Genomic DNA, 21,322 nt, shown 5'->3' on the forward strand with positions numbered 1-21,322 from the left:
AGATCTGTGCATGAGAAGTTCAGGGGTTTATGAATTAGATATAGATCTAAACAATTTCTGTTTCCCCTGTGGTCACAGGCTGCCTTGTATCGCCTGAGTGGAGACTGGAACCCTCTTCATATAGACCCCAGCTTTGCTGCTATGGGAGGTTAGAGTCTAACATGTTGGGGTTTTTTTTTGTTTTGTTTTTTAAATTTTGCTTAGGACTTAATCTTTGTCTGGTATTTTGAATGCATTTTGGTCTTATTTAAACGTGACATGCTGTACTCGACGTGCTCTCTGGTCAGGCTTCAAAGCTCCCATCCTGCATGGCCTGTGTTCGTTCGGCTTCGCTGCGAGACACGTCCTCAAGCAGTTCGCCGACAACGACCCCTCCAGGTTCAAGGCCATCAAGGTGAGCGTAACCTGCGATTTTAAACTGTGTGATCCTGCGAATGAGGCTTTCGAGTTCATGCGAAGACTACTTTCGTGATTTCAGAGAATGTCTTACGTTAGTGGTTCCTCTTTGATTTTGAGGGTGAAAAGAGCTGATGAGTGGTTCGTTACTCTGGTCCACCCTCTGTCTAGATGGTTTTCTCTAACAGACAATTACTGACAGATATCATCTGAACCTGTCATTCAGACTGTGCGCAGAGAGGCTTTCTTTAGACGAAGGAAAAAATCATTTGATTTCGATCATCTTTGATTGAGATTGAAGTTTAATATTCCAGAGACAGAATAACCTCAATAAAAATGCAAAAGTAGACCTGCAAAATTAATATTCTGCCATAAAGTATCATCTTCATGGTCGGAAACTTTACCGAGATGTTAGACAGCGTTTAATTTTGGCCACTTGTGCAGCTGCGTCAGCTTCTTTAGACAAATTGCTTTCCAGGTTAACGTCATCCGTTGCACCCGACAGCGTGACAATAGTTTAATATTCTCTTATTCATTCCCATGACGTCTCACACTTCAGTAATGGACTGATTCACATTAACGCAACATTTTATAATCTAATTCTGTGTCAGATTGCTCCCACCTTATTTCCATCACAGCACGGCTCTGCTGTAATGATGTGTCACTGAAGCTTACTTCCTTTTTTTTTTTTTTTTTTTTATCTCCGCAATACCGTTGACACTGTTTTATGGTTTCATCTCCTGATTTCTGTCACAAGGCCTTTAAGCTTTTTGATGTGAAATTCCTTTTATGCTTTGGAAATATTTTTTTTGTGATGGAAGCTTGTGTGCAAAAAGGAGTGAGAAGTGAAGAGTTAATATGGCTACCATCTCAGAAACCTGTATCTGCAGATCCGCCACCCTCGCTCTCCTTAACCGCCCGCCTTTGCTCCTCAGGTTCGCTTTGTGAAGCCGGTGATGCCGGGTCAGTCACTGCAGACTGAGATGTGGAAGGAAGGCAACAGAGTTCACATCCAGTGCAAAGTGAGTGTCTTTAAGTTTGGCTTGGATACAATCAGAACAATTTTAGGGATGAATGGGTAAATGTTACACTACAGTGAAGTTTCAGCTCCAGTCTCTCTCATCCAGGTGAAGGAGACCGATGCAGTCGTGCTGGCAGGAGCCTATGTGGATTTGCACGGAGCCTCAGGAGCATCTCCAGAAAATCTCTCTCAGGTACATCAGTCGGAAAATACTCCATTCAATTTTACCTAACTCTGTCCTAGAGCACCTGATGTCTTTTTTCGTATTTGTAGGTAATTTGGACAAAATGAATTTGTACTTGGGACATATCACGATAATGGATCCTGAAAATGAGAATGGACATGAGCTTTTAATGTCATTTCTACTTATTCGTGCAGGGAGGTGGCCTTCAGAGTGAGCTGGTGTTTGCAGAGATCGGCCGTCGTATCAAAGACGTGGGCTCAGAGCTGGTCAAGAAGGTGAACGCTGTGTTCGGCTGGGAGATAACGAAAGATGGGAAGAAAGCGGCACAGTGGAGTAAGTCTACTGAATGCTTTGAGAATAAAAATATAACTTTAGTTCAGGTAACTACATTTGATCATCAGTATAACATAGAGTCAGTTTAATATCAGGTAGCACAGGTAGTCCAGCTCCTCCAGGGTAGCACATCTACATGTGCCGCCTCAAGGCTTTCTGTCTAGTGGAGGAGAGATCATGAGGAGAGCTGGATGGGATTGTACTATAGTGTCAAGTTCCAGTGTTCTACAAAACGACCTTCATCATGACAGTTGCACAATGGCGAGCACAGATCCTTAAATGAAGTGTGTGCTCACAGCCGGGCACCATGCAGCTGTGCAATACCATTCCTTTTCTAGGGGCTGTCTGATTGCTTTGCCAGTGGATCTGTTGCACCAAAGGAGGTCTGATGCAGCGCGGTGGTTGTATCATATTTAGAAGGTCCTGACTTTTATGTGGAATAAATAAATACTACAAACATCCCGTGGAGTATTTTTGCAGATTACACTGTGATCTGCAGTGAGACACGGAAGGAAATCGAAGAGGGCGTGGAGAGGTGGAGGAATAAAAGTCTGTAAGGAAAGGTGTAACAGCGAGAGTTTAAATACCTGAGGTCAACCTTGCAAAGCAACAGACAGTGCACAAGAGGGCTGAAGATGAGAGTGGAGTGGGTGGAGACAAGTATCAGGGGTGATTTGTGACTGGAGGAGTGAAAGGGAAGGTTTCTAAGATGATAGTGAGACCTGCTATGATGTATGGTTTGGACACAGTGTCTCTGACAGAAAGACAGGAGGCGGAGTTGCAGATGTTAACATTTTTGTAAGCAGGATGGAGAAGACTAGAAATGAGTGCATCAGAGGTACAGCTAGAGACAAAGTAAGAGATGAAAGGCTGAGATGGTTTGGATGTGTGCAGAGGAGTAAATATGGAGCTGCCAGGGAGGACGAAAAGAGGAAGACCTCAGAAGATGAATGGATGTAGTGAAGAAGGTCATGCAGAGGGCTGGTGTGAGATGGGGGGAGATGGTGCGCTAGACAACTCTTAAGGGAGCACATGAGTAAAGAATAAGAAATAATAAAGATTTGAACCTTTTACATGCAACTTTTGGAAGTTGGTTCAAGTATTCCAGGCAGATTTATTGTGTTGTAATTGGTCTGCTAAACATATCTGACAAAGGCTGCTGTATGGGCTCAAAATGTGGTCATAAATATTTTGTACTTGTAAAAAAGATTTGTGTGTGCGTAAAAAAGATTTGTATGTGTAAAAAGAATTTGTGTGTGCGTAAAAAAGATTTGTGTGTGCGTAAAAAAGATTTGTATGTGTAAAAAAAATTTTTTTGTGTGCGTAAAAAAGATTTGTGTGTGCGTAAAAAAGATTTGTATGTGTAAAAAAGATTTGTGTGTGGACTTAGAAAAAAACCCCCTGCAAGTTACAAGTACGGATTTTTGACCCTATTTTTCTACCCTTCATCTGATTGGTCAATGTCATGTCAATCACACATGTAACAATCCAATCAGAGAACAGATGGGTTAGGCTGTCAGAGGGGCGCTTTTTTGAACTGCAGGTCTTTGAAGGGAATAAATGCCCTTTTACATGCCAACCCAGCGTTTTCCTTCATCACCACGAAGGAAAACAGTCTGTGGTTGTCCGAGTTTGGTGATTTTTATGTCACAGGTCTACGTGTTTAATACAGGGACTTCCACAGCCTTTTCAACAGCGCTGCGGACCGCGGGGTGGGGGCGGGCAGTGTTTTGGAAATGACAGTCTTCATTACAAAGCTTTCTTCGTTATGAATTAGCATACATGTTTTTATTGAACATTTGAAGAACTAGCAAAAAAAACAAACTCTTGTAGAGGACATAAAGTCAGAGATAGAAAAGACAAGGAGCAGGTGCATCTAGTACAGGTAGAGCAGCTGCAAAAACCCACAGAGCCCAGCAGCCAGCGTAACAAATTCTGGATCCTTTGCTTTTAGTTAGCAGTTAGCATTAGCAGCATATCCTGCATCCGATGTGAAAGGACTTTTATGCTGCGCACTGTGACTCACAGTAATGGTCCTGGGTCAGCCCTGACTTTGTGTTAAACTAATCCTAAAGTAATAATGTTATTTCTAACCACTGATATACCACAACTTTTTCCTTTCAACAGCTACTGAAAGTTAGGGGACCTAGCTGCTATCGGATATTTATATAGCGATCCTCCAGCTTCAAACGGTATCACCCTTCAAGGACCTGCAGTTCAAAAAAGCGCCCCTCTGACAGCCTAACCCATCTGTTCTCTGATTGGATTGTTACATGTGTGATTGACATGACATTGACCAATCAGATGAAGGGTAGAAAAATAGGGTCAAAAATCCGTACTTGTAACTTGCAGGGGGTTTTTTTCTAAGTACGGATTTTTGACCCTATTTTTCTACCCTTCATCTGATTGGTCAATGTCATGTCAATCACACATGTAACAATCCAATCAGAGAACAGATGGGTTAGGCTGTCAGAGGGGCGCTTTTTTGAACTGCAGGTCCTTGAAGGGTGATACCGTTTGAAGCTGGAGGATCGCTATATAAATATCCGATAGCAGCTAGGTCCCCTAACTTTCAGTAGCTGTTGAAAGGAAAAAGTTGTGGTATATCAGTGGTTAGAAATAACATTATTACTTTAGGATTAGTTTAACACAAAGTCAGGGCTGACCCAGGACCATTACTGTGAGTCACAGTGCGCAGCATAAAAGTCCTTTCACATCGGATGCAGGATATGCTGCTAATGCTAACTGCTAACTAAAAGCAAAGGATCCAGAATTTGTTACGCTGGCTGCTGGGCTCTGTGGGTTTTTGCAGCTGCTCTACCTGTACTAGATGCACCTGCTCCTTGTCTTTTCTATCTCTGACTTTATGTCCTCTACAAGAGTTTGTTTTTTTTGCTAGTTCTTCAAATGTTCAATAAAAACATGTATGCTAATTCATAACGAAGAAAGCTTTGTAATGAAGACTGTCATTTCCAAAACACTGCCCGCCCCCACCCCGCGGTCCGCAGCGCTGTTGAAAAGGCTGTGGAAGTCCCTGTATTAAACACGTAGACCTGTGACATAAAAATCACCAAACTCGGACAACCACAGACTGTTTTCCTTCGTGGTGATGAAGGAAAACGCTGGGTTGGCATGTAAAAGGGCATTTATTCCCTTCAAAGACCTGCAGTTCAAAAAAGCGCCCCTCGACAGCCAAACCCATCTGTTCTCTGATTGGATTGTTACATTTGTGATTGACATGACATTGACCAATCAGATGAAGGGAAGAAAAATAGGGTCAAAAATCCATACTTGTAACTTGCAGGGTTTTTTTTTCTAAGTCCACACACAAATCTTTTTTACGCACACACAAATCTTTTTTACGCACACACAAATCTTTTTTACACATACAAATCTTTTTTACGCACACACAAATCTTTTTTACGCACACGCAAATTCTTTTTACGCACACAAATCTTTTTTACACATACAAATCTTTTTTACGCACACGCAAATTCTTTTTACACATACAAATCTTTTTTACGCACACACAAATCTTTTTTACACATACAAATCTTTTTTACAAGTACAAAATATTTATGACCACATTTTGAGCCCATACTGCTGCTCATGTTGCTCGGGTGGTTCGGAGTTCACACATTTAAATTTCCCCAGAGAGGGTTGGGAGTGATTTTTGTGATGGATTTACAAGGCCGCAAACCTCCTGTCAGCATAAAATTGATTGTGCTGCTGCTCACTGGAGTGTCCCGTAGTAAATTTGTGCTCGACTGTCTTCCTCCTCCTTTCTTTTCTCAAAAAAAAAAATCATATGATTGGCTCCCACGCGCACCCATGAAACGAAGGTTAAGACACAGGTCACGGGTTAAATAAGCCGTTCAGGTCAATTTTGAAGCTTTGATTTTGATTTAGCTTTTTTCTTCTGTGCCGTTTTCCTTTAGCCATTGATCTGAAGAGCGGCAGCGGGTCATTGCACAAAGGGCCTTACGGCGGAAAGGCGGATGTGACCATGACTGTGTCGGACGAAGACTTCATGGAGGTGGTGCAGGGGAAGCTCAACCCTCAGAAGGTGACTGTTGAGTCGTAATAAAACAACGTTAATTAGTTGCTGTGTGAAGAATGACCTTGTTTTTATTTATTTTTTTAAAATTCTGCACAGTGACTCACCTGCTTCATGCTCTTTAAAGCTTCTGTGCTCACACTGGTAAATATTTTAGTTAAAGTTTACAAAAACCTGCAGAAATCCTTTTATGACCAAGTGGTTTTGTTTTTAAAAAAAAGCCTCATATTTTAAATCACGTCTTCTTTGGGATGTTAAAATCACTTCTAGTACATTGTAATTAAAGGGAAAGTGCCTTCGAGGAGCCCTTCAGTCTGTAACGACTACCTCCCTGATCTCGTCATGTCAGATTTTTAAAAAAATAATGAATGCAATGATCTATCAGATCAGAAAGCTCTCGGCGGGGGTAATCAATCGGCAGTACTTCCCATCTGTCACTGGCGATGACAGATGGGATGTGGCTACTGTAAAGAATTTATATGCTTCCCGGAGCGCCTGATATTGATCTGAGGAGCGCATGTGCACGCTCTTAACAAAGAGTGTCATCGGGCTGGGTGCTGCTTTTCCACTCTCCCTCATGATGAAAAGGAGCAGCTGGAGGAAGATTAGTCAATGGGGTTGAAAGGCACACCGCTGTCATTGCAGGGTCATCATAACCCCATCATGTGATTGATTTTTTTTTTTTTTTTTTTTTTAATCTTATCTGTGGAAAGCGGTACAAGTCGGCAGTGGTTCAGTTTTTCCCAGTGAAGGCGCTTCTCTGCTGCACGCTTGGCTCCGTACCTTGTGGATATGAATAATATAATATTCTTTGATTGTTCTGCTGCCAGAGAACCGGTAGCCAAAGATTCCCTTTTGTCCGAGACCTTGTTGGTGTTAGCTGCAGGCGTCTTGGCCCATTTTGCTCTCTCTTTGTTCTTGAAAACGATTAACAGCCAGCCGGCTCCTAAACAGAAGAGACTGTGGCTCTTTGGGAAGAAAAAAAAATGCTCAAGTGTTTCTTTGTTGTTTTCTTTGTTAGGCCTTCTTCTCTGGCAAGCTGAAGGTTAGAGGGAACATCATGCTGAGTCAGAAGCTGGAGGTTATCCTGAAGGACTACGCCAAGCTGTGAGCTCCTCAGCCAGCCAATCAAATGACTTCAAGAACTGACCAACCTACAAGCTCGCCTTCTCCTTCTGTGTGTGTGTGTGTGTGTGTGTGTGTTTACATACTTTTCCACTCGAGGGAAACACACAAAGTGACCCTGAGAATTAATTCTGAAGTGTCACTAATCAAGTTTCAAAGAGTCTGAAATAAAACGTCTTTATTCTCAGCCATCATGAGGAGAAACTGTAATTCAGAGCACCTGGTTATTTACACCTGGCTACAGTCGGTCCTTGCTAACCTGTGCCTAATGAATCATGTAGAAAATAACCAAAGCATTTCATAAATGTAATTGCTTCACAAAGACTGTGCTCAAATGTGTCTAATGAAACGATTGCTCTTCTATTAAAAAGAACTAAATGAGAATAAAACCTCATCGTTTAACACTTAAATGGCTAAAGATGTCTTGTTTTTTACTTTAATGTATCTACTGACTGTGTTTAGTGTGAATGAGAGACCTCCTGCATCTGCAGCTCTCTTCGCTTCCAGCAGCTTTTCTGATTCACTCTCAACACTCTGTTGTTGTTTTTTGTATTTTTGGCAACGGCAGTACATAAACGCTCTACACCCCCCCCCCCCCCCCCCCCCCCCCCACGCTCCTCATATATGTACCTATACTCAATGGCTAAGGGGCCCCGCAGGGGAAAGCTATAAGATTGTCAGGCTGTTGGAAATGCCACTCCAAATGTCAATGTTGTGTCCAAAAATGTCAGTTATTGTAGGTTAATAAGAACTCACTGACCACTGGAGCAAACATTTTTTATGCCACAGTCCTGTTTTGTTAGTTTTTCTGGCAGGAAATGTGGGACACTGCTGCATTTCTTTGCATGTTAGCCAAACTGCCAACCATGGCACTGAGGAAGACCTGTCGTATGTACAGCGCTCTGGTTTTAAAGTATAGAAAAATACCATAGTTCCTGCAGAATGACAGATTTTCTTCACATCCTTTTTTAAAACAGTATTTATCCTGTGTTTTTATTGTACAGTCATCTGGAGTTATAAAAATTGAATGAGTGTGAATATAGACGTAAACTTCATGCTGAGACTGATTTTTGTCTGAAACGGTAACAGAACTTTTATTAAAGCATTTACAGCATCTAAACTGAATTTTAATATTTTTTTTTTCCTTTGTGCACCACAGCAGTGGATTTGAAACGAAGCAATCAAGATGTGATTGAAGTGCAGACTTTCAGCTTTAATTCAAGAGGTTTAGCAAAAATAAATTGCAGCCAGGTGTGGCCTGTTTCTTTCATCTTTTCTAACAAATGAAAGGATAGAAGGTAATTCTTTGAGCTGAATTTGTTTTGTAGCTGCTCATATTGAAACTCTCATTATGTAGATCCACAAACAAGAAGGCAAAGACTTTGGAAAATCACTAACTGAAGAATGTTAAAACATAATCCTTTGTGTAATTCTTCCTCTTCTTTGTAAAAGTACCACCTAAAATAAACATGTAATTTTGCAGTTAAAATCACACATTGATTGTTCATTTCAGGTCTATTGAGATTTTACACAGAGGCAAAAACTTGGCAGGTGGACCTTGTTGTAATTGCTATAATTACCACCAAATCTTTATCAGAGCAAAGGTGATGTGCTTTTTTTCCCTCCCTTTTTAAAGGAAATGAAGTGATTCAGAGTCGAACCAAAGAGTCACCACCGGCAGCTCTTTAAAAGGAAAAACTGAATTTAATGTATTTTTAGCTGGTGTTGCAGTGGTTGCCACAATCAGCCTACAGTAAGGACTCCTCTTTATATGTTAGTCTTACAGTGGTTTTATATATAGTTTAATATGAGGTCAGTGTATGTGCAGTTATGCCGAGTGTGTCATATTTTATATATGCAGTTTCTGAGACTTCACTACATCACCAGTGTGACTTTTTCCCCTCTGAAAAACCAAAATAAATTGCAAAACACATTAAAAAAGCCAGATGCAAATAAAAAGTCAATATGGAAGTTAAATTTATTTATTTTTTAACAAATTTGTCAGATGGTTTAATAAACTCACCATTTAAAATAATAATAATAATAAAAAAGAATTTTCAGGCTTTAATGGGTTAAATCTTTGGTTTGTAAGAGATGGCCGATTTACGGAAGAGGATTAGGGCCACTGGAAAAAAAAAATCTGAGAAAAAAGTCAGAATTCTGACTTTTTTCTCAGAATTCAGGAAAAGAAGAAGAATAAAAAAGACGTGCCCACTTTGCCCCCCCCCCCGTGGCCCTAATCCTCTTCCGTACCGATCAGACAAAAGGTCAATGTTTTAAACGTAAAGGAGCTCGTATAGCTTAAATAAACCGAGAGGTTCACCGAACAAAGCGGAAGAATATATATGGAGCTGGAAATGGGTGTGAAAAAGTTAACCATTATTTATTAAATTCACTTTCATTCATATAGCGCCAAATCACAGTTAAAGTATTTCGTCTCGTTTAAAATGACTTAAATCATCGTTCTTCCCCATTCTGATGCTTAATTTGAACTTCAGCTGGTCATCGTTGCCATGTCTGTGTACCTAAATGGATCGACTCGATGCCGTACGATTGGCTGATTAGATCAATATGCAGATTAACAGGTGTAACTAAGTGAATACCGATATGATTGTGTATTGCAATGCTCTGACATCACAGAACACATCTGCTCGTGTTATACAATCCTTTTATTACATCAGTACATTTTCCTGTTTATAATACACTGATTTATACAATATCTCTACTATAAAATTAGAATAATCTGATCAAATTCACATTTTCAGTATGCAAGTGTTTTTAAAGCGCTTGATATGACGATCCGCTTCTTTGTGATCAAGCCAAGTGAGTTTTTTCTTAATCTACGATTTTAACGTTAATAAAGAGAATCTGAAATCTTCCAGTCTTTGAAAGAATAATGAGAAGTATTAGATTAAAAAAACAACAACAATTATTTATTCTCCAGTGTCTGTTCGAGCAGATATCGTTTGGCTTTGATAAAACTCATTTTATTGTCCTTCTGCTGCAGGAGTACAAAGGAATCTCCAAACACTTTAATTGGTGTGAAAAACAAAAATAGTCCACATCAGAAAAACAAAAAAACCCAGAACAAAACAAAAGGAAACAATGACGAGAAAAGAAAAATTAGTAAGATTACATCTGCTGCCTGAACAGTATAATTCTAAATATGAACATTTTCATAAATATACCTGTTTGTACACAATGATTTTCTTCATAAAGTGGCTTTCGTCGTTACCTACCGCTAATCTACGACTAATCGTTGCGATTATGCAGGTATTATCAGAAGCTAGTTCATGGATCTTTATATTTACACACGCAGTATGTAACTGTGATCAACCTGCTTCATATAAAAGGTTTTCTATACTTCATCCACCCTGAAATCAAAGCTAATCTCTATTTGCTTCCCTACAGCAGCAAAACAAGGCTCTATGGGCAGTTAGCTTACTGGATTAACAGTTTGTAAGAGCCTCTTCCTTAGTCAAGTGGAAGACGCATCATGTGATACAACAGCCTAGATTGTATTTTCCAAACGTGTACTGAAGGCAATGAGCTGCATTTGGATGATATAAAAAGAAGTTAAAGAATTTTTAAAAAGATAATTGATAATTAAGTGTGACAAAAGAAGTAGTAAATCTAATCAAATTAAAATAAAGGCAAATTATTCAAAAGACATCTGTCAATCATGGTCCATGTGAAAAATTAGAGCTAGGAGTCGATGAAAGGGAGGTGCAGGGTAACCGGAATAAAACATTTCCACAGCAAAACTAAATCTCCATAAAATTTGAACCCCTCCCCCTCAAAAAACCCTTTCCATTGCCAACAGCAAAGCTTCCTGCTACATGATCGGAAGCTTAACATTTCCAAAAACAAAACTCACCCAGAGGTGGTGTTCTGACGGCCCCTATCAATGTGTTAAATTGAAGCTACCTTGTGCAACCGATTATCAATAATAAACAACATGAGCAGAACCAGCAGTCCTAGTACTGTGCCAGGTTGGCAGAAGTAGCCTTCAGAGATTTAAGGACACTTAATATTGAATGAATACCTCTGGTTCTAGGCCGAGATGAACAAATATCTCATTACGTATTGTCATCATCTCATCACCTAAGACCATGCCTGCCTTCTATCCTTATATTCATAACACTACATATAATTTAGCTTAGTTTTTACGTGCAAATACACAAAAATCTGGCACAATCAGACAGCCCACTGGGTGGTGGCACGCATACACCGATCAGCCACAACATTAAACCATCCAAAAAGACCGAAACAGTTTCCCAAAGCTGCTCAGATGAACAGCTCTGACCGGCTGAGGGATGGAGCGAGTGGTTTTGGGTCGGTGCAGCGGATCCTTCGGGTCCTGTAGGGTTGTGAGTTTGGGGCGGAGGGGTGGCCCCCGAGGATGAGGCTTGTTCTGGTGGCAGATCACATTGGAATCTGGGTGTCTGGGCTCTTTTCCAAGTTCTTCATGCTGTTCCTGAGCAGTATTTGTGGTGGCTTCTGGGAGGAGACGCTGGGAAGTGAGGGCGGTGTGCTTGCATGGTTGGTGTGTGTAAAAAACAAACAAACAAACCAAAAAAACAGAGGTTTCCCGGCAGAGCATGGATGATGAATGCTACTCACGTCACGTGAGAGTGGTTTAAATGTACCAAATCCTGCTAGCCTGGTTAAGGAGCAGCTCAACATTTTGGAAAACACTTGCTTTCTGACAGCGTTCGACCACTTTCATGTCTGTCTGTTAAAAATAAAGACAGCCCTGATGTGGAAACTATTGGCTTCGTCTAGCAGTAACAAAATCAGCCAAGGAGCACTTGTACTGCTCTCCGATGGTGTGTATGAAGGTAAAAAGCGTCAATATGCCAGACTCTTCTTTAACGGACGGAGCTAATTACCTATGAGTGCGTGGATCCCAGGAAAGTGTGTGCTGATCGGCTGATTTTGTGACCGTTATTAGCAGTTTCCCCATTTCTGGTTTTTGTTCTAAGCCACCCAGCAGCTCGCTGAAGGCTCATATTTAAGCGGACAAACACGAGAGTAGTCTAAAACTGTCGCGTAAGGTCTGTATCAGAAAACGAATGAGAGAATCTCCCAAATATGTTAAGCCGCTGCTTTAAATTCATGAACCATGTTTATTGGTACCATAGTTATAAATCCTGCGTTCATTTCAATTGCAGCTGGGTTACAGAAAGGTGCCTAAAACTAAACACAGCAGCAACATAACACTAGGAGGCTGTGAAGCGTCCTGATCCTCTGCTACTCCAACCAAGCTGGTTTATCTGGAGCACCAGAACTGGATATGATGTGCTTTGAACGTCCACCGACTGTTCCGCTTTGTGCCAAGGGCTCTGAAAGTGATCACCTGAATGCTTCCAGAAGAGCTTTTGCCATCATCACAACTGATTTCCTAATACAAACTAAAACGTATCTTGTATAAGTGAAACAATGCTGCAGGTTTAGACTTCACACCTGCTCCTACAGCTTTCACTTCCTGTGCAAAAAGTGCTCTCCGTGTGTTGTTCGGTGGAGACAGAGATGGCTGTTTTGTGCAGAGTCTCCAGCTGCTTATTTTGTCTCTCCTTCAGCTGATTCTGACTGAAGGTGTCCCGTGCACATTAGCCTGCATTTGCCTTTCTCTACATTTTAAAACACTTGTAAAAGCTCCTGTGTTTGGTTAGCTTTAAAGTCAAATTTGGATTCAGGTGGATCACAACAGGTGATACAGCACGGTCACCTCCCTTCTGTGAAAGTCTATAAATCCTAGAAATGAATCAGTTGCCATTTTTCCAATCACGTATGACACGCAATTCACAAATCGTGCCTCTGCTCACATAAACTGTTTTAATGCCACACTTTTCTGTCTATATGAAGAATTTCACATCATTCTTGAGGTTGCCGTGGTTGTTGTTCGTAACGCTGAAGCGGTTCGGGAGGATCCTCATCTTCATGGTACCGTCGGCGCCGCAGGAGAAGATGTAGTTAGCTGGTCCCACTTCGAGCTGCATCACACCTGTGCCGAGGTTCCTGAACAGCGACTGGCGAGCGTGTTCGTTGGGAAAGGTGTAAAGGAGGCTATGCGTGGTCAGGCTCCAAACCTGGAGGAAGCAGGGAAGATTTGAAAAATCAGAAACAGGACAGTTTAATGGAGTTTGTTTCGGTCAAAGGGAGAATGCGTCTCTATAAAAACATCTATAAACAATCCAAACCTGAATGAACTGAACCTACTAAGAACCTGATGAAGCTCATTCTCTGATTAAAAAACATGACCAGTATAAAAAAAATTAATTAAAATCCCCCAAACCAAATATCTTTTGCCATAAATTCTCTCCGATGCTCTAACTCCAAGATGAAAAAGTCACAAACTGCTTCTTAATTTGATGATTGTGCTGAATTCTTTGCTTTCTACAAGTAACTGTGTTACTTGTGTGTTGAGTGTGCAACACACTCAACCATCGAACAATCATGTTCTGACTCAGACTGGAATCAGTCTCAGACAAACTGGTGAAGGTTCCAATTTAGAAATGACAATTCCAGCATGTTTAAATTCATGTGAATCAGTGAGCGCAACTTGTCTGCGACGTGTCTCAATGTGCAGTAGGAGATTCAACTCAACTGGTTGCCAACTGATTGCATCCTTGTTTATATTCCTGTATAAAAGCAAGGTTACTAAGCAACTATGTCCTATGACTTACAGTTAGTAACCATCCTGCAGCAACTGGGTCACTGTTTGCGGATGATTTTCTGAATTTCTGTTTCAAAATGTATGTAATTGCCAGCTTCTGTTTTATTGCCATCTTAATGCATGAAAGTTGCTCCAAAGAATGCAAGTGGCTGCAGACCTGGTCCAAGCCTTCAAAACTACTATTTCAAAAGCAAGTTCACAGCAAACCGTCCTAATAATCTTTGCAGTGCCAGGGTCTCATCACGGTTATGATTATTATTGTGATGTTGGACATTTGTCTCCCCCCCCCTCCTCTCATCCCTTTGTAGCTATAGTCACTAATGTAGTTTAAACTTAAATGTGCTCTTAGTGGTATCCAGTTCAAACTTGAGATTAATTTGGTACCTTTTATTCTGTCATGGCTACAACTCGCTGTTGACATTTCATTGTTTCATGCATTCTTACTTTGCCCCTTTAAGCCTGTATTTAAGAATTATTTCTTCACTGAAAACAACATCAATGTAATACGGTCAGGTTTGGGTGCTACTGCAGCAGAATGTATTGTGGCCTCTTTACCAGAAAAAACAGAAATACATGGCTGAGTTTCCACTGAAGACCTCGATAGGCTCTGAACAACTTGGATCATTTGACTCGTATTCTCAGTCTGGGAGCTGCATGATTCATTAAGGTATCTAATTTATTGAAGTTCCAGCTCTCATCAAACACTTTAATTGTATACTGACTGACTGCAAACTGCAAACTGTTGTGCTGCACATTTATAAGCTTTTAAAGACTTTAGATGAGTAACCTCACGCACAGCTTTGAAAGGTTTTTTTTTTCTGAGCAATTATCCAGAGTGAAAGTCATTTGAATTTCAAGCAGATGCGCACTGCACCATTCTACATGTGAGCGACACAGGGGCTTCATCCTTGGAGTGACAGCTGTGTGATCTGCAGCAGCATATCCAAGTCAAAAAGATAAAAAAGACCTGCTGTCTCTGGTAATATATTAGCTGCAGACATTCACATCCTCCTCCTACTGCCTTCTCCTCTGCCTTTCCCAGTGTCAACCCACTTTCACCTTACATGTTAGTCTCCATCAGTCACACAGCTGTCCCGAGCAGGTGGTTAATCACAAGTGACAATGGATTTCTTTTGCTTTGCTGGAGGTCACCGTCTCCACCGATAAACGCAACAGAGACATACACGTCTGGGTGCCAAACGCCCTGGAGGGCAGTTCTGCAAGTGACGAATTTACGAGGGTAGAGGAAATGATCAAGTCTCTTCATATAGATTTTTAGGATAACTGTACCCAGCGAAGCTCATGTAAAACTAAAGACCTTCGAGAAGAAACTCGAAGAGCATTTATATCACAGCAAACTGTCTGCTTCCCACTTGCAAACAAATTAACAAGTGCTGTACACCTGAAAAAAAAATGCCACTCAAACATTTTATCACACATCAAATGTCAAAAAGACTAGTTGACAAACCTTAATGTTGCCCTCAGCTGATCCACTGATAAAGCAATCCTCAGTTGGATCGACGGCTAGTGCTTTGACCGGCGAGTCATGGGCCTGGAAGCTCTGCCGCTGGTGCTTGTGGGAAAGCTCCAGCACGCTGATCCAGCCCTTCCTCCCGCCTGTGATAAGCAGCTGCTGCCTGGGGGCCATGGAGAGCACGGTGGCACCGGACTCGTGGCAGCTGAAAGCTAAGGACAGAGAGAGGTAGACAGAAGAGAAAAATGTCAATCATAGTTCTTAAATGTTTTTCGCCATTTGATTTAATTTGTTTTCAAACTTTCTTTCCAACACCAAAAGGTATTTATTACAGAACAGCGGCTCTGAATGTGGGGACACTGGCAATCTCCAGGAATCTGTGAACCATAACCAAGGAGCCTGCAAGGCATCCTCCATTAATTTAATATCTTGTCCTTTTCCCTGCTGTCATAGGGGGAGAAAACTGAATAGTCCACCAGTCCATCACAGGGCTAACACAGAGACGCAATCACTCATGCTCACATTCACAAGTACTGCCAATTTAGAAAGACCAATTAGTCTTATATGCATGTCTTTGGACTGTTGGAGAAAGCTGGAGTAGCTGGAGAAAATCCATTGAAGCATGTGATTAACCATGCCAAAGACACTACTAAATAGGCTAATTAGGTGCAGTATCTTACCTTGCACAAGGCTGTTAGCAGGAGTCACTAGTGTGTCCCACAGACACACATTCCTGTAGAGTCAAAAGTAACCAAATTACAGTATTTTCTAACATTTTCATTACAAAACATATCATTAGGCACAGCAGATTCAGTGTTTAATGAGAGGTGGCATAGGATTAAATTGACTGGAAAGTCTGTGGGACCTGTTGTCTGTTGAAAGACCCGCAGTGGCGATGAGGGAGGAAGAGCCCACAAAGAGAAAGTCATTAGCTGTCTTGTTGTGGCACTGCAGAGTCTGGTAGCGGGAAACAGAGAAGTGACAGTGACGTTAATAATAAAGCAGGACAAGAATAAACAAAAAGGAGTGTGACAGAAAAACAGGAGGACACTCGAGGGATATAGAAGAAAAACCAGCTAAATGAGCTGCGAGCATCTCACCAGGTATGGTTTCGGTGTAGTCCCGCTTGTGTTGGTCTGCCAGAGACTCAAGGCTCCATCAGCATCCACAATCCCAAACTACAGAAAACAAGCACAAAGCAGATATCACACTTTGCTGTAAATAGGATAGAATGATCCCTTATATTGCATTTGACATATATATTAAAAAATGTTTGTGCTCACTCCCTCACTGTGAATTTGTCCTCCAAAACATGTCAACAGCCTCATACGGCCAAGCACCACTTACATAACTAAAGTGCTTTCTATATCCTCTCATTCCTTTTTGCCCTCTTAAAGCATATTTTGCGCTCTGGGCTGCATCAAGCAGGTAAGAGAGCGCTGGCACGAGAGAGGCACCATCTGAGAAAATTATTAGCTTGAGGCGAGTGCCTCAGTTTAGAGTGTTTGAATCACTGAGCTGAAGAACAATGCGTGCTGAAGCCAACCTCCCCGCTGTGGTCCGTGCCTGAACGGCAGAGGAAGTGTGAAAACGTTTCCGAATGCGACAGGCTCACATCACTCTGCAGTCATGTTGCAAAGCTAAGAATAGCCTGACATCTGTATGGCGGTAGTCAGCAGGCCAATGTGTTCACTATCCTGGTACACAGAGCAGGAGGGGTGTGAGAGTTTGTAACCTTGTTTCCTTGATGGTTGAATCGTATCCTGGTGACTCTGGAGTTGCCTGGACTTCGGAAGCAGATGATCTGCTGGGAGTGACCCCATTCAAACATCCTCACGCTACCATCCTGAGCTCCTGTCAGGTCTGATGAACAGAAACAAAACCGCACGTGATAACAGCTCATCTTCCAATACATCCCAGTGACCATTCAGACCTCAACAGGAGGGTTTTGGCACTTCTTTGTTCCCAAATTCATCTACTACATAAGTGAAGACCAGGTTAAATTGATTGAAAGCCGTTTTCATCCCAGACAAACACTCCTCAGCTGCATCACCAGTCTGCAGTTTGACTGGAAAATACAAGTTTGCAGCAAAGTGAGCGTACTCAGCCTTTAGCAGCACTGGGACTAATGGAAAACAGCTCTGCCAGTTTACAAATATCAACATAAGAGAAACTTTTTTTTGTATGTAATCACCCCCTGAAGGCTGTTTTTCAACAGCAGATATATGATGTCCGAATACCACTTTTAATAGGCGAATAGTTTTCTAATCTACCGACAGACATCGGAGTTGTACTTACAGTACGGCAGTGTGGGATGGGAGGTCATTCTTCGCACATTGTTGATATTTCTCTTGATCATCTGGGAGAAGAAAAGTGAAGAGGAGGAGGAGGAGAAATTCAGTGAGAAAACAGAGCTTCATCATGGTAAAGAATAAATCTTTAAAACCAGGTGAAGTGCAGAGAGATGTAGTGAAACAGTGTTATGCTGTTTTAAAGCCCCTTTTACACAAAATACACGTTTCCTGACGGTGTCACATGACTTGAAGGAATGATTTTTAAATCCCTTCTCACATGGCTCCCTCACACGTGCTTCATTCAGAAATAACATGATGTAGATTCTGATGATTAACTTTAACGTGACCCCTTTAATCATGATCATCAAAAGCAAGAAAGGTGCTTACTCCTGCTTCCAGTGAATCCACTGACAACCTATCATTTTCTCGTTAAAGTAAATTCTGTCAACGTTATAGTCCAAAAGGCAGACACTAAGTCTAACTTAATGTCTTCACATACTGTAGGTTAGACATTTTAATTGATATTCAATATTTTGTTCATGCAGCTGACGGATAAATTAAAAATATTGGCATCAAATACTGGAGGGTTGGCCAACTGCCATTAGCCAACCCTCAGCTTCCCAGTCAACACACCTATGGTATTATTTTGAAAATCCTACGTTACCTAGTTTTCAAATTACTACATTCACAAACTTAGGTGACCACATTGCCCGCACGCCCAGGGGGGTGAGGACAATAGCCCATCAGCCTGAGCGGAAAAAACTTTTGCCACTTTGCTTCCCTCCTGTTTGACGCTCTCTTTCAGGGGTAATTTATTTGTAACTCCATATTCGTTCTTGCACTCAGAAATAATCCAGTTTTTTTAAAAAAGATAATAAAATAAAGGAGGATTTTGAGCTGTTTTATGGTGCATTCCATTTTTACTCCTCTCCCTTAAGACCACTGTTTCTTCTGATTGGCTGCCCCTCATAAACTTTAGCCATTTACATGCTCAGTTTTGGCTTGCAGAAACTGATGTTCATACAGTGAACCCATTATTTGAAACTTCTGGCATGTGTAATATGAGAGTTAATGAATAACTGTACACCAGGGCAGTGCCATATCTTACCATCCTCATCTGGTATATATTTTTACACAATTAAATATTCCCTAGCGTTCACACAGAGCTAATCACTTCTGTCTCTAAGAAAAAGTTGCCAGATCTGGTGCCCAAAACCACTGGGTGACATCACATTGACTACATCCTTCATTTAAGCAAAGACTGAGGACATAGTTCACATTAGTCAACAGAGACCATCCTAGTATTTACTGTATTTCATCATCTGATACCAAACTGATACAAGTATTAGAGTTCCCGTGTGTCAATTTATTAGCTAATAATAAACCCTGCTTTGAAATTAAAGAATAAATACAAGGCTGTTCTATTATAATGATAGGAGGAAAAACCTACTGAGCCTCAGTATATCAGAGTGAAAATATGCAACATGACTGTTGGCTGAGAGAGGCTGAAATTAATGGCAATGTATTTTCTATCGAGGATTCCATTTATCATTCATCTCAAAATATACTCCACTCTGACACTGAACAAACTGACTGGTTGGTAAAATACTTACGATGCAAAGTGGCTCTTACTGTCCAGTCTGCATATCAGGAGCAATAAGTTAACTAGCTGAAATAACAAACATGAGTCGCATCTACTTGACTCAATGACACCACAAGAACCAAATTATCTCCCTCCTGCTAAAGCAAACCTTCTCCGCTCGGTAGAAATCAGCACAGTTTTCCACAAAAACAGCAGAAACGTTTGACTCATACATCTCAAAACACCATCTCAGTTCCTCAGTAAGCCAATGAGAGGAGCTAATGTTAGCAGCCGCAACGCTTTTGGCAAAACAGACAGAGACAAAAATGAATTATTTATTTAAGCTATGCTTTGAGGATTTTTGCTTTGAGTACAAAAAGTGCAGACAACATCAATTAATTACACAAAAGCAGCAGGGAGTATTATAAACCCATTATCACTGCGTAGTGAATGAAAGCTCATGGAGCCAAACTGTGAAAAACTGTGCTTGATATTACATCTGATCGTTTCCAAACATCAAGACAACAGAAATCTGCTAAAATCTATTTGTTTAGATAATCCGGTGAACATTCAGCCAACTTTAATTTCACAACTGTTTTATCAGGTTTTGGTGAAATGCAAATGTTAAAAGTAACACTTTTAAAACACTAGCACATTTTTGAAATCGGCCCAATATTATACAACAAAAGTCACAATTATGTTATTTATATGTAAACACAAAACAAACAAAAGAACCCAACAAAAATACAGCACTCCTTGTGATTTGGCCGTTTTATTGTATAAATCCAGGTTGGGAGCTTACCACGGCGGCACCTCTGCCCGTCTGCATGCCTCCTAGCCACGGTACGTTGATAGGAGTGCCAGGGTTACTGTGGGTGTATGGCGTGGTGCCGTGGAGGGCGGCAAAATCATCGCGTGTATGGACCACCAGGAAGTCGTCACCACCCACACTTAGAGAAAAAAAAGAAAGAAGAAGAAGTGATGTATATGATGAGACGAGGTGCCTGGCTGGTTCAAACCAGTCATAAAGAGCCATCATTAGCTAACAATGAGTCCTGCAACAGCTGGACTGATATGCACAGAGGTTTCAACAACAAACCTGCAAAGTACCTTAACGCCTAATGTGATTTGTGAGCTAATATTTAGAATTCTGTATATAAAAACAGATGCTCTCTGTGCTATACAGAGAGAGGCAGTGCAGATGCATGTACACAATCTAAAGTGTCTTTATCCAACGTTTACATTTTGCTCTTTTGGCACGAGGTTGAACAGTTGATGGCACTCTGGATGAACTCATGGCTGTTTGTATATATGTATAAAGCAGACTGCTGTCTTACCCTTTGGCTTCAGCCTCGTCATCATCGATCCATGTCAAGATCTGAGTAGCCAAGATGGATGACACATCCAACTCCTGAATGTCATGTGTGGAGGCCATGACTAAACAGTTACGATTGGCCTGGGAGAAACACAGAGAGAGAAGTGAGCGCAGAGAGGATTGGGGTATGGGAAATATGAGTCCCAATGTAAATAAAATTGGATTGGATGCATGTGCCAAATCTGAAATGTAGAGATTCACCAACACTAAAACCACCCTTCTCCATTTTTGCTTTTTAGAAGAAGCCAGTACTAATACAGCACTCTGGATAAACACACAGCTCAGACTAACGTAGACTAATGTGAACAGAGATGAATATTGAGAAGAATTCACTAACACCAGGTCCGAACCATTGAACAAAATGAACAAAAACACAGAAGATAAAAAGGCTTGCACAATCAGCCCTGAGAGCGCGAACACGTCAGTCTGATTTAGTTTGCACCGACGAATGCAACTCATGTGCCACACATCTATTTGCAACTGGGGAATCGACTCAAATAGTTGCCATCTTTTTATAATAGTACAGAAAAACAAGGTATCCATCGCATGTAAACAAAGCATCCGATATGGATGTGAAAATGTGAAAAGAGTAAATCGTGCTTTGAAATAAGCAAGTCCTGTAAGAATTACATATAATCATGCATTATTTATCAAAGGGAATAGGGAAGAGCTCCCCCGCCCCATATTCACAATACATATTCCTTAATTTGGTAAGTGGTACTTTTGTTTTACCACACAAGATCGATCTGTCACTATGCACAATTGGGGTAAAGCTACTTGTTTGATTTTTTTTGCCTCTTGA

General features: G+C 41.1%; 2 protein-coding genes across 5 annotated transcripts in view; one reads left to right on the forward strand and one right to left on the reverse strand.

Annotated features, from left to right (window-relative positions):
- Positions 1–7,526, forward strand: part of hsd17b4 (hydroxysteroid (17-beta) dehydrogenase 4) — a 36,429-nt gene extending 28,903 nt beyond the window's left edge. The window contains exons 19-25 of the mRNA XM_080893265.1: positions 79–148; positions 288–394; positions 1,332–1,418; positions 1,524–1,610; positions 1,796–1,934; positions 5,873–6,000; positions 7,013–7,526. Of these exons, the coding sequence (XP_080749391.1) occupies positions 79–148; positions 288–394; positions 1,332–1,418; positions 1,524–1,610; positions 1,796–1,934; positions 5,873–6,000; positions 7,013–7,102 (708 nt within the window). The 3' untranslated portion in view covers positions 7,103–7,526. The remainder of the gene's footprint in view (positions 1–78; positions 149–287; positions 395–1,331; positions 1,419–1,523; positions 1,611–1,795; positions 1,935–5,872; positions 6,001–7,012) is intronic.
- Positions 7,527–9,767: 2,241 nt separating this feature from the next.
- dmxl1 (Dmx like 1) overlaps positions 9,768–21,322 on the reverse strand; it is a 67,531-nt gene continuing 55,976 nt past the window's right edge. For all 4 annotated transcript variants that reach the window (XM_080895189.1, XM_080895188.1, XM_080895190.1 and 1 more), the window contains 9 exons: positions 20,483–20,601; positions 19,948–20,095; positions 17,568–17,628; positions 17,005–17,132; positions 16,370–16,447; positions 16,135–16,226; positions 15,950–16,002; positions 15,264–15,481; positions 9,768–13,208 (listed from right to left, as the gene is read on the reverse strand). In XM_080895189.1, coding sequence (XP_080751315.1) covers positions 12,975–13,208; positions 15,264–15,481; positions 15,950–16,002; positions 16,135–16,226; positions 16,370–16,447; positions 17,005–17,132; positions 17,568–17,628; positions 19,948–20,095; positions 20,483–20,601 — 1,131 coding nt within the window. In that variant the 3' untranslated portion in view covers positions 9,768–12,974. The remainder of the gene's footprint in view (positions 13,209–15,263; positions 15,482–15,949; positions 16,003–16,134; positions 16,227–16,369; positions 16,448–17,004; positions 17,133–17,567; positions 17,629–19,947; positions 20,096–20,482; positions 20,602–21,322) is intronic.

This window comes from Rhamphochromis sp. 'chilingali' (assembly GCF_963969265.1).
Source record: "Rhamphochromis sp. 'chilingali' genome assembly, chromosome: 10".
NCBI classification, from domain to species: domain Eukaryota; kingdom Metazoa; phylum Chordata; class Actinopteri; order Cichliformes; family Cichlidae; genus Rhamphochromis; species Rhamphochromis sp. 'chilingali'.